Source organism: Syngnathus floridae, chromosome 11 (genome assembly GCF_059516105.1).
Source record: "Syngnathus floridae isolate MCC-2025c chromosome 11, RoL_Sflo_1.0, whole genome shotgun sequence".
NCBI lineage: Eukaryota > Metazoa > Chordata > Actinopteri > Syngnathiformes > Syngnathidae > Syngnathus > Syngnathus floridae.
The window spans coordinates 2,927,880-2,939,952 of NC_142423.1; the positions used below are offsets into that span (position 1 = coordinate 2,927,880).

Here is a 12,073-nt window from a genome sequence, read left to right on the forward strand (position 1 = left end):
CATGGGGTTTTTCTTTGGAAACAGATTGGTTGGTTGTTTTCCTAACTTCACTAAAGCTACGAGTCTTGTGATCACGCTTACCCAGCTGACTCAGAAAGACAGACAAGAGACTCAACAACAAAATACAGTATGTAGTGCTTCCATGCACACAATGCACATCGGAATCTTTCAAGTACACGTGCGCAGGCAGCATCGTTCACTTCAGTAATCCTGTTAAACACACTCAGTCATGCTAACACTAATCCATACAGGAGGCAAGCATCCCCTCCATCCCCCCCAGCCATGTAACCATGTAATACACACGCACACTCAGGCTTGAGTTGCGCTAAAATTTATGCATTTTATGTGTTGAGTAAATACTCAATAATGTATAGGGGGGGGGGGCTACATTTCCACATGCATTCTTCTGCTGAGATATTCCAAACATGTTTGGCATAGTCAACAAACACACGCGCACACTGGCGTAAAATCAAGGTGTACCTAATATCTCATTCGGGGCCAGTGCGAGAAGAATCAATCTTGTGTGTTTGGATGAGATTAACTTTTTAATATCTGCGCTCTCCGGCGTGATTCCCCTCGGATCGCTTCATCATGCAATCTGAGCGAGCGAGATGAACAAAGAGAGAGAGGGGGGGAATAAAAATACATGTCCACAGATGGATACAAATACGTGTATGCAGGAACAACACCTCCACACCGGATGATGATGATGAATACAATACTCAGTCTAGTTGTCGTGGTTACAGATGCAAAAAGACCTTCAAGGGATGAAGACGTGCATGAATCACGCTTATGCATGCACTGTATCACATACGCAGATCGTCCTAAGATTATAAAAGATCACTTGAAAGTTATTTTAACAACATGACAACATAGGACGTATAGCATTGCAAATGAGAAGTATCAAATACTAGTACGCTAACACTTGCTGCGCTAATACGATATTGCAAGATCCTAAGTATAAATGTCACAATGGTAGCTCAATTGCCCCGTAATGGGCTGAAATTTCAAGTGAGAATGAATCAAACGCGAACATGTTAACAATGACAATGGCGATACAAACGAATAGTAAGATCACAAGACGAGTCCAAAGATGACATCTCGAATCATTTGACACGCTGCCCTTTGGTCAAACGCAAAAAGCCAATCAAGGCATTTTTGTCCAAAGTCACAGCGGGCCACACTGGAGGAATGAGAAAAGCCACTTTGAGCTCAGACCGAGTTTTGGACTCTAAAAATAAAAGCGGTTTGTCCTCGTGCTGACGCAGGTCCAAGGGTAAAAATTGTCTGGCCGCCCCCTCCTGATGTCGCCAGGCCGTGTTTCTGTCCGGAAAATGAATCTGACGCTAAGCGAGAGCAGCCAACAAACGCCAAAGATGGTCAAGTGGTGACAAACAGGGGTCAGCGAGCGCCTGCAGGGGTGCGTGATGAGGCTGCACCACCCCACCAAACCGCACGGGCCCTGTTTTAGGAGGGCAGGGATCTCACCGCGGGCTCTCGCCAAATGAGAGAGCGAGCTTTTTGTCGCATGTTGTTCTTCAAATAAAATAGGATGAAATAGCAGAAAAGATACACAACAGAAAAGCCAAAACTGTGCAGAGCAGCTAAAAGCAGATACAAGAGCGCAATGTGGGCACTGCAGATTTGCGCACTTAAGGCTGAGCAGGCCGCATGCGGCCCCGACTGGCTTTTTTATTGCGCTGCCGCGAATGTTGTCAAAAGCTGAAGGCATGTTATTGATTTTGAGCACGGTGGAAAAAGGCTAAAAGGTTTTTGCCGCTCTCCATTTATGCTCACATCAATTCTCCATCAAGTTCATCCGACTTGGGTCACTTGCAGAGTGTGTGTGTTGGTGGGTGGGGGGCGGCGGCCCTGCACAGGGAGCCGGTGCCGACCCAACATGAAGTCAAGTCAACGGATGCAGCGCTCGAGACACTCCATCCGTACGTTTAGAGACGAGGCGTCCGTCAAGTGGCCAAAACACGACATATGTCAAATTGGCCCTGGTTTCCATCTCAAATGGCTGCTCATTTGAGGCGCGGCTTCTCCAGATGTTTCTGCCAAATCCAATCAGCTTCAGGGGTCCAACTGATGCCAAAGACAAACGGGAGACTCTCTCCTTTTTACCCTGGCAATGTCCAACTGGCTTTGGGGGCAGGGTCTCCAAACACAATGTCAACTTTTTGTCATGTGTCAGTGTTGCATGCTGCGCAGCTCCCTGCATGGCTTTGTGATGGGCGACATCTGCGCGCGCGCGCCTTTTGCTCTTGCCAGTGAGCCTGCTTCGTGTCGACATGGCCGTGATTGTGTTCTTCCCGCGTAGGCGCCTCCACGCAGGACTCGGACACCACGAAGCCGGAAGAACCGGCGGACGGCACGGTGAAGCTGGCGGGTGTGGTCACGGGCATCCTCATGTTGCTCATCCTGTTCCTCGGCCTCATCCTCACCTTCAAACGCAGGTCGGTGCTCGCGTTTTTGCTGACAATCACATGGGCCGCTCTGGCCTATTCCAGAGAATTCCTGCCATGGGAAAAAGCAGGAATGCTGCCATCCAAGCTTGAGATTTTGCACACAGATTTTGTGTTTTGTTTTGTCCGCACATCAGCTTGATTGAGTTGCTTTCAAAAATGGTCCCAAAAGTGTGAAATGGGAGCGCCTCCAACTCAATTCAATCAGTCCACAAAATTGGATGTTAAACCCTCAGGTTTCTGCACAAGGGAACAATTAACAAAATCGACATCCAAAAGGAAGAAAAATTCAACTAAAGGAACATCAAATGAAAAATGATGAGTCAATCAAAACAGCTAGTGCAATATTTCGGTTGTGTTTTTTTTTTTTTGCCGCCATCACTGACCTCTCTCTACTATCTTTATTCCTTCCTCTTCTTTTTACCGCCACATATGCAATCAACAAATTTTGCTGAAATAATTTTTGTTTCATACTTATCGGCCGCATCATATTACATTTGAAGACCTACAATCCGAGCGAGCTTCCTGCCCAACTCCAGTATAAGTCTAATTTCTTATGACCGTTGACGAAAGGACAAGAATTACATTGCGTTTTAGGATTTCAAATTTTGTGAATGTGTAAAAAATATGATTGGCTTAATTACGCTGACTTGGAAAAAATACTGACAATTTTAAAAGGGCTATCAAAAAGTATTGAGTTGGAGCCGAGTGAGGTTCAATGTACGGATTGACGGACGGATGGATGCACTTGTGTATCCTTTGTCTTTCGCCAGTGGGGGGAAGGCAATGTGTGTGTGGGAGGGGGGGGGGAGTCGTAAACATGTTCATTAGGATACAATGTTACGCAGAGGTGCACCTATTACAATTTTATAGACAAATGATACGATTTGTAGTAGGGGTGTGTGAAATATTTTCTTCTTCCTTCCTGAAGGGCAAAGCAGAAAATAATTAATTGAGAAGCACTGCGCTAGGCACAAGTTAAAAATCCAAGACGCAACCCAGACTGTGTTGGCTCGATTTTTTTATTGTGATTAAAAAGGAATGAAATGAGAATGAATAAAAACATAGCCATTAAAACACGTCTCCTGGCGCTATCACGGCTAAACTACGGTGGGCTTCTCTCTCTCACTCTATCGCTCGCTCACTATTTTTTTCTCAAGCATTCTGACTATTATTACCAGCAAACAAGCAGCAGTTTGTGCTGGCTGATTGCTTTGCTGTGTTTTTTTTTTTCCCATTGCAGACTTCGATGCTGCGCCGCTCAAAGCCTCCTCCGCTATTTGGCCAACGTGAGATTTTTTTTTTTGTCGGTATGAAAAAGCGCAAGACGGAGCCCAAGTGGCCCCTCGCCGCGCAACGTTCCGGACGGGTGATTGTCGAGCATCCGACCACTATGCTAATGCAATCATTGGCGGCGTCGTAGCGCCACTTTGCCACGTGTCAGTTTGCTGTCAACTCTCTTAACGAGCACGAGTTTGGGGAAAGCAGAGTAGGTAGCACATTTCCAGATGAAAAGCATGTGCCGACCACAAACAATGTAAACAATGTGGCCGCTTGAAAGCAAAACGGCAGACTATCATTCTTGTCGGTCGATTCATGATAGATACGCCTCCCAATTTGTCTTTTTTTGACATCCCGTTGGGTGCAACTGAGCCAATGCATTGTGTTTATTGGGGGGGGGTCCATTCGGTTGGATGAACAAGAGCAATCAGGCATGACCTGTCTGCTTCGAGGCCAATTGACTGCATTTCTTTTTTTGGGGTGGCTTTACTCCTGATAGACACGTTCACCAAATTTCATGGCGCAAACCTGAATTTTCCAAAGCAATTCCACAGGAGCTAGAATCCCTCAACCCTCATTTGAGCCTCTCGTTGGCGACATCCATAATTCATTCATTGCAAATGTGTGTGTCTCGCAAGGCTCTAGGAGCCCATGAGTTAAAAAAAAAAAAAAAGCAAAAGAACTGGCGCTCTGAGTGCGGCCAAGTGTGCGATGAATCTTTCAGGATGACTTTGATTCCCCTAGAGAAGGCGGCGGACGTCGCTAATAAAGACGCCTTAATGGGAATGTGATGTTCTGGCAAGCAGGTGGGCCCTCAGGGGGTCCGGGAAGCAGCGCCCGATGGCCCCAAGACCCCCGTCTCTAAATAATAGAGGTGAACGGAACGACATGATTGATAGCACGCGTGCTCTCTGATGGAAAAGGCTTGTTATTTAAACCTTTCCCACCCGAGGAGCTTTTCTTTTAGTAGACAGCCCTGAAAAGCGCTCGGAAGCACTGATGGGAGAAACATGCATGCTACAGTGCGTTTTTTAAGTCAACAAGCAGAGACGTTGGATCTGAAGATGCTCCAACAACTGGCATCCTAAGCAAGGTTGATGCTAACGTCGGGCCCACATCAGGCAAAGCGCTCTTAGCCAACGAGCAGGTGTTAGCATGGATGAACGATCATTGCCTTTTTATGTACAGATGTGAGCAAAAAGTTGGCCTCAACAGTTGGCGGTATTTGTCTTTTTCTTTGCCTTTTGGGGGAAGAAGAAAAAAACTCTCTGACTGTGCTCTCTCACTGTCGCCCTTTTATGCCTTCCGCCATCCTGCTTCCTGGTTTTGGCTCTGCCCCTTCCCGTCCCACCAACACCTGTCTTCTTGCCCTTCCTGCTCTGATAGAGAGATTCACACGTGGAGAACTTTGAGCGTGGGGTATCGTATGTTTGCTTCTCAGCATGGCCTTTCCTTGTCTTCCTCCTCTGCCTCCTCTTCCTCCTCCTCCTCATCACCCACCTCCTCCACCACCTCCTCTTTTATTTGCTTCTCTTTGTCTTTTCCTTTTTTGCTCCCTCTTTCATCTTCTCAGAAAACACATGGCAGCTAGCGCCACTTAACACCTTCACCATTCGGGAACGTTTCTCACATCTGTGCTTTTGTCTCGGCCATCCACTCAGTCGGAGCGTCTCACGAAGCGACAGGCTCTAAATTTGCTGGACGCGTGTGGGCGCACAGAGGCCCATAGGTCATCAGATGTTTTTGGTGAAGCGCAGAAGTCCAATTTAGCCGGCGCAAAGTCAAACAGCGATTGATGAGTGAAGACTCGGAGCGAGGCATTGGCTCAGTGGCCTTGGTTGCCTCGGCCTCGATACCGATTTCTGCTGTGACGCCAAAACTTTCTTTTTTTTTTTAAACTGCTTTTATTTGGATCCAGCATGTGGCCACACCCTCTCGCTTTTTCACCACATAAGGTGAGTGACAAGTGCTTTCTGAATGAGTTTTTCAAGTGCAACTCCTCGCTGCCAAAAGACGTTTCAGCTCAGCGATCACTCCATGCAAGTCGTAGCTCAAATTGAAAGGTGCTTTTGCTTTGTTCCATGCAAAATTGTAGGTTGACGTCATCACCGCAAATTTCCTCTTTTTTTTGCTCACCCAGTTCACGAATTAAAAAAAAAATATATATATTTTGCTGTTAATAGAGTGGTCGAGTGAGTGACATGGTAGTGGCGGTTATGGTGTGTGTGTGGGTGTGTGGGTGCGTGCGGATGGCACTCTTGGGAATGTGGGTATCGATCCTGGAACTTGACATGTCATGGCACCACGCGTTCGATTTGCCTTTCATCTTCTCTTTCTTTGTTCTCTCTCCCCTTGTCGTCTTCCTTTGCTCTTGGCGGGTGATGGAAAACAACATCAACATCTTACTTCTTTTTTGCACCCGGGGGAAAAAATCTTTAGTGGACAAAAAGCACTAGAACGATGCACAAAAACAAAGCACAGGACATAAAGTCAGTTGCATTTCTCAACACATTTCCAATCAAAATACGTTTTTCGTTACGTTGAGAAAAATCACACCTGTGAGGCCACACATGTTTGCAAATAAAAATGATTGTGATCATGAGAATACAAGTCCCATTTTAGCGAATCAGCTCAATTAATTACATTTAATACTTAAGAACAAACAAATGGAATGATTGTGTGTTACCGTGCACTTCATAAAAGAACAGAAGGATATTTGCCAGAACTAAATGTTTTAAGTCGCCCCCTCCTCCACATGAAATCATGACAGCATTTAATAAATAGGAACTAATGAGCAAAAGGAAAAAAAAGCACAACTAAAAGTCCAAGCAATATTGATAATGTTGATGATAGTCATGATGATGATGCACAAAGTGCACTTCCCGCCATGCACTAATCAATTGACTGGTTGTGTTTGTCCTTCTTCTGGGTTGTGCCTTGTCTTCCTTCTTCTTTTCTCATCACGGGCCACGCTTCAGAAGACATGCTTATTCCTACTCTTATTACCTGTAAGTAAATGCACCATGACTTGACACGCTTAACCTTTCTCTGGTTCCCGCCTTACACTTTGCCAGACACCAAAAGACACATATGCGTGTCCCAATACATTTGCCCTTCCTCTTCCAACACACCTAAAACACGGACAGACTGTGTGTGTGTGTGTGTGTGTGTGTGTGTGTGTGTGTGTGTGTGTGTGTGTGTGTGTGTGCGTGTGCGTGTGCGTGTGCGCGCGTGTGCGTGTGCGCGCGTGTTGAACATCCCGTCTGTATTTGGACTCCATGGAGAAAGTTTTCAACACCTCTCCGTCAGTGAATGGAAAGTCCCAGAGTGGTTGCAAAAACGGCACGACTGGCAAATTGAACGGAAATGAAGCAATCAAACTCAGACGCTTCTACAGAATTTGTTCCAAAGACAAGCTTTCCTGGAACTGCGCCGCCCAGACCAAAATGATGCTCGCCACACGTCAAGACAGCTTTTACTGACTTTGGCCTTGGCACTTTTGAACTCCAAAGTTGGTCGGCATGAGCCGTCACAAGCCGTCACTTTCACATGCGCTGAAACAAAACAAGGGAGCGGCGCCACGCTCCGTGGGATGACGTCATCATGCGGTCCAACGCATGTGCTCTTGACAGCAGCCGCGTCTCATTGAGATTAGCGTCAACGAGCGAAAAATGTCAAAGATGAAGAAGGATTTTATCTGGCGACTGCTCAGAGATTTTCATCTCTATTCTTTCTTTCTTTCTTTCTTTCTTTCTTTCTTTCTTTCTTTCTTTCTTTCTTTCTTTCTTTCTTTCTTTCTTTCTTTCTTTCTTTCTTTCTTTCTTTCTTTCTTAATTTTGTTATGATTGTGACTGACAAGACAGTCAAGGGATGACCGTGAGGCTTAGCCTTATTCTCTGAGCCCTGTGACGGTTTAAAAATTCAGCCGCTTTGAAATACGGCAGACATGTGTTTGTCATTGAGTTTTCAGAACATCGCTTAGTCTCCTCATCAATCCATGTGACAAAAAAGAAAGCAAAGCCGTTGGCACGATTTGAACCCGGAGCTTGTTAGCTACGCCAAGCCTTCGGGAGCGCCAATTAAGAGGCTATCTTTTCACTTCCCCCAAAATGGGCTTGTTTCATCTCATCCGGCTTGCCGGACAACACGGTGCCTGACGGGGACGAAGAAAAAAAAAAAAAGGCTAGCAACTCACACTCCGGGGGCACAAAGTCATCCGTGATTCCCACAGTGGTAGAAAAGTAGAAAAGGAGGAAGCGGCGCTCATTGACACTTCCCAATTTGGCCGTGCGTGCATGCGTGCGTGCTTGCAGGCGTGCGTACGTGTGGTCGAGCTATTCCTTTCTTCTTTCTCCATTATTTTGACCTCCGCCTTGTTGCCATCATCCCTGCTATCCCCACTTAGCAAGGCCAAAGCCAAGTCTAGCCACGATTGGGACGTTGCGCTGTGTTGTGACCCTCTTTCCTGCCTTGTGTGCTTTCTACCAACAGGAAGTTGGCCAAGAAGCACAAGGAGACGGCGAGTAGTTCCACTCAGCAGAGAGAGATGGGCCTGGTCCACACGGCCGACAACAGCGCCGGCAAAGTCAGCACTCTGCACAAGGACAACCCCTTCGCCACCTCCAGCCAGGACCTCAACGGGTTCGGTGAGCTTACGGTCCAATTGTCGCTCTCTGCTCAAGTCCTCGGTACCGGCCGGCACCATCTTGATGACTGGGCGCTTTTCGAGTCGCGTCTGTTTGACTATTACCACGCGTGCCCTCAAAGTGGAGTCCCCCGGGCTTATGTCCTGGCTCCCCTTTTTCATGCCCGGTCAATACATTGGCCGGGTTGTGTTTTGGAAGTGGCCCAAGAGTTGTGTCGAAATGCGTCATCTTTCCATTTCACAAATGTGTCCTGATACTTTTGTCCAAATGACACATTTTCTTCACTTTTCACTACAATACATTTTATGTAGTGTGACCATGACCAAAAGTCAAAATCATCCATCGATGCTTTTTCGACTTCTCTCTGCTGTGATGATCACGCACGCACACTGTGTGTATGTTGAGCGTGTGTGTATGTGCGTGTGTGTCATAATTAGGAGGGCATTTTTCTCTTGAAAATGTCACACTGGCCTTTTGGGAGTGCTTAGCCATTGAAAGCGAAGGTTAGTAGAGAAGAGCAAATGAAAGAAAGAAGTCAAGCAAGAAGGAGAAAGAGTACTTTGTCTCACTTGCTGGTGTACACCTGTCATCGCCGGGTCGTTGCATGCGCCCATGAAATGAAGCCCTTTGCTTGACCTTTGTCCTTTAAAGTTGAGTTCCGAATGAGACCGCGTGCAAAGATCCCTTGCACAGGGTTCCATTTTGGGACCTCTGCGCTTTTGCCGTGCGCTTTATTTTGGTGTCGGACGGTCCTCCCTCAAGCAACGGTCCAAAATGCGGCGGCAGCCCGTAGGAAGGAGCACATAACTGACATTTGGACATTTGATTCGAAGTGGCGTTCGAAGGTGCAGCCCTGTCTGCTCAAAGTTGGGAGAAGAAAAGCCTTTTTGCTGTTGTCGCGTTGGTGTCACGTTCAGGATGGGGCAGGATGACCAAATGCAGCTTGGACCAGGGTTTATTGAGGGAAAAGGGAGTTGGAAGGGAGGATGAAGGGGAACAGACAAACCGGAACCGGCAAACTAACATGACTTCCTGACACAGGCACTAAAACTAAACTAACTGAAACCGAGTGACAAGAACAGAAGACAGAAGGACGGGAGACAAGAACAGAAAGACGAGAGACTAGAAACTAGAACGACGGGACAAAAGTCAAAGTCAAAATCAGCTTTATTGTCAATTTCTTCACATGCCAAAGACACACAAAGAAACCGAAATTTCGTTCCTCGCTATCCCACGGTGACAAGACATGGCACACAATAGACAATCAAGTAAACAACTGCGTGCTGAATAAATAATGAATAAATAACACAACAAATAAATAAGAGGAGCAAAAAGGAGCAAGTGAGCGTACAGCAGACATTCCAGAAAATGGCGCAAAAGTGCAGCACGCTACGCAGAAGGGGGTAGCGAGTTCAGGGTCCTAACAGCCTGGAGAATGAAGCTGTTGGCGAGTCTGGTGGTGCGGGAGCGCAGGCTCCTGTACCTTTTCCCAGAGGGCAGAAGGTCAAACACAGAGTGAGCTGGGTGACTCACATCACTCACAATCGCGGTTACCTTGCGGGCGAAATGGGAGGTGTAAATGTCCTTCAGGGAGGGGAGCGAAGCACCAATAATCTTACCAGCCGTATTCACTATGCGCTGCAGGGCCTTCAAGTTCCGGTCAGTGCAGCTACCACCCCAGACAGTGATGCAACTGGAGAGGACGCTCTCAATAGTGCCACGGTAGAATGTAGACAGGACTGCCTGAGGAGCACAAGCACGCCTGAGTTTCCGCAGGAAGTACAGGCGGCGCTGAGCTTTCTTTGACAGTGACGCGGTGTTTGCCGACCAGGAGAGGTCCTCACTGATGTGCACCCCCAGGAACTTGGTGCTGCTCACCCTCTCCACCACAGCACCGTCGATGATCAGCGGCTGGTGTTTTGCTTGACCCTTCCGGAAGTCAACAACGAAACTATGATGACATAATAGAATGACCGGAGATGAGCCGTGACAGTTGGCTGGTTGAAGTTTGCGTGTTTGCTTTTGAGTTGTAATATTTGTCGGCGGCTGCCATTTTTGTCAACGTCTGCTTGCTGCTTGCTTTGCATATGGGGGTGGGGGGAGTTAATGCCTCTTTCTATTTTTTCCCCTTTCAAGGTGTTCTATGATGCTTTTTGCCTATGAGTTTACTGAGCCCTGTTTGCTTTTGAATTGTAATATTTGTTGGCGGCTGCCGTTAGTGTCAACGCCTGCTTCCTGCTTGCTTTGTGTATGGGCAATTGATGCCTCTTTGTATTTTTTTCCCCTTTCAAGGTGTTCTATGATGCTTTTTGCCTATAAGCTTACTGGGGCCTTATCTCTTTTTCCCCCTTTTTCTGCTTCCTCAACTTGCTTCCTACTGCTGCCGTTTTCCATCTTGCCTGCTCTTCACCTGCCCTTCCTCATCCTCCCCTTCAGCCTCCCCCTCTTCCTGCTCCTTCTCCATGCAGACAAGCAAGACGCTGCAGAGCAAATCCCTGCTCAATTCCTACTACTCAGGTACGCATACACGCACTCATTTCCCAAAAGTGTTTTTCCTCCACGTTGAGACATTGGAGGTGGAAATTTGCATGTTGGCTCACCTACCAGGCCTTTGAACATTTTGGGGGGAAAACATCAAAGAAAAGATAATTTGTTTCAAGGATAAGATCTGAAGATGGAAAAAAAATCGCAGATGTAAAAAAGAATTTCAAGCTCCAGCACAAATGGATGGACGGCGCAATATTTACTGTTACTCACTTCATGCAATTATCAGGGTTGAAAAACTTTAAGAAGACTCCACTACAAACTAGAGATGGAGGTTTTCTCCTTGGGTGCGGAGACAAGCGCTCCAAAACTTGCATTCCACCGCCGTTGTCTTTTTGCTGTGATGTTTGTTAACTGCAATGCAAATTTAGCAGAGCGGGCTTGAGACTCGTGCTGCTGGAAATTACTCATCCAACTGTTCTTACGCAACGATGGAGGAAAAATCAAATGTGGTCGATGGCGTCGTATCTCCTTGCTTGTCACCGTCATTGATTATTGCGGTGCTGATTATTGTGGTGTTTTCCAGTGTCCAAAGAGCCTGCATCTGCTACTGCATCTCTGGGTGAGTCACCTCAGCATTAGCATTAGCATTCACAGCATTCTTTGTGTGTGAACGCAAAAACATTCCACGTCACAGGAGCATACTCACCCGTGTTCTTTATCCTCTGCGAGGAGCTGACGTGCACTCGTCTGTCTTCTATTACCCTCAGGCGGGCCAGCGCATGATGGCTCTTCAGCTCATGCTTGGTCTGACAGACAAAGAAACTTTGATTTTTTTCAATTCCATTTAACTATGTCTGTATGAGCAACTACATAGGGTTAGTCACTTCAATGTAACTAATGTGTCTGTTTTGTCATGGACAGAGTGTTGAAAACAGTTTTCTTCCAATATATTTTTGCAAGTTTGAGTGGTTTGCAAAAAATGGGCCAGCCGTAAGGAGGAAGTTCTTTGACGACAAAGAGAAAGACGCGTGCACGTTGACGTATCAGAGGCGGCACGAAGGAGCTCGGCTGAATCCGACATGCCAAGCGTGCTGGGATTTAGCTGTACGCGTGTGGGCGGGGGAGGGGGTTTAAGCGTAAGTGCGTGTGTTGGTGTGTGTTTTGCGTGTGTTGGGGGCAAGTGTGTGTTGC

At 46.9% G+C, this 12,073-nt stretch overlaps 1 protein-coding gene and 1 long non-coding RNA gene across 18 annotated transcripts in view; one reads left to right on the forward strand and one right to left on the reverse strand.

Annotated features, from left to right (window-relative positions):
- The window catches only part of LOC148390313 (uncharacterized), a 139,312-nt gene that overhangs the window by 60,189 nt on the left and 67,050 nt on the right, over positions 1–12,073 (reverse strand). The window lies entirely within an intron of this gene.
- The window catches only part of ptprt (protein tyrosine phosphatase receptor type T), a 109,301-nt gene that overhangs the window by 50,681 nt on the left and 46,547 nt on the right, over positions 1–12,073 (forward strand). For 8 of the 17 annotated variants that reach the window (XM_088390555.1, XM_088390557.1, XM_088390556.1 and 5 more), the window contains 5 exons: positions 2,324–2,459; positions 5,136–5,168; positions 8,241–8,395; positions 10,832–10,912; positions 11,466–11,501. In XM_088390555.1, the coding sequence (XP_088246681.1) occupies positions 2,324–2,459; positions 5,136–5,168; positions 8,241–8,395; positions 10,832–10,912; positions 11,466–11,501 (441 nt within the window). Of the gene's footprint in view, positions 1–2,323; positions 2,460–5,135; positions 5,169–6,727; positions 6,758–8,240; positions 8,396–10,831; positions 10,913–11,465; positions 11,502–12,073 lie in introns of all 17 variants that reach the window. The other 9 variants (XM_088390561.1, XM_088390564.1, XM_088390570.1 and 6 more) reach the window with 7 other exon arrangements.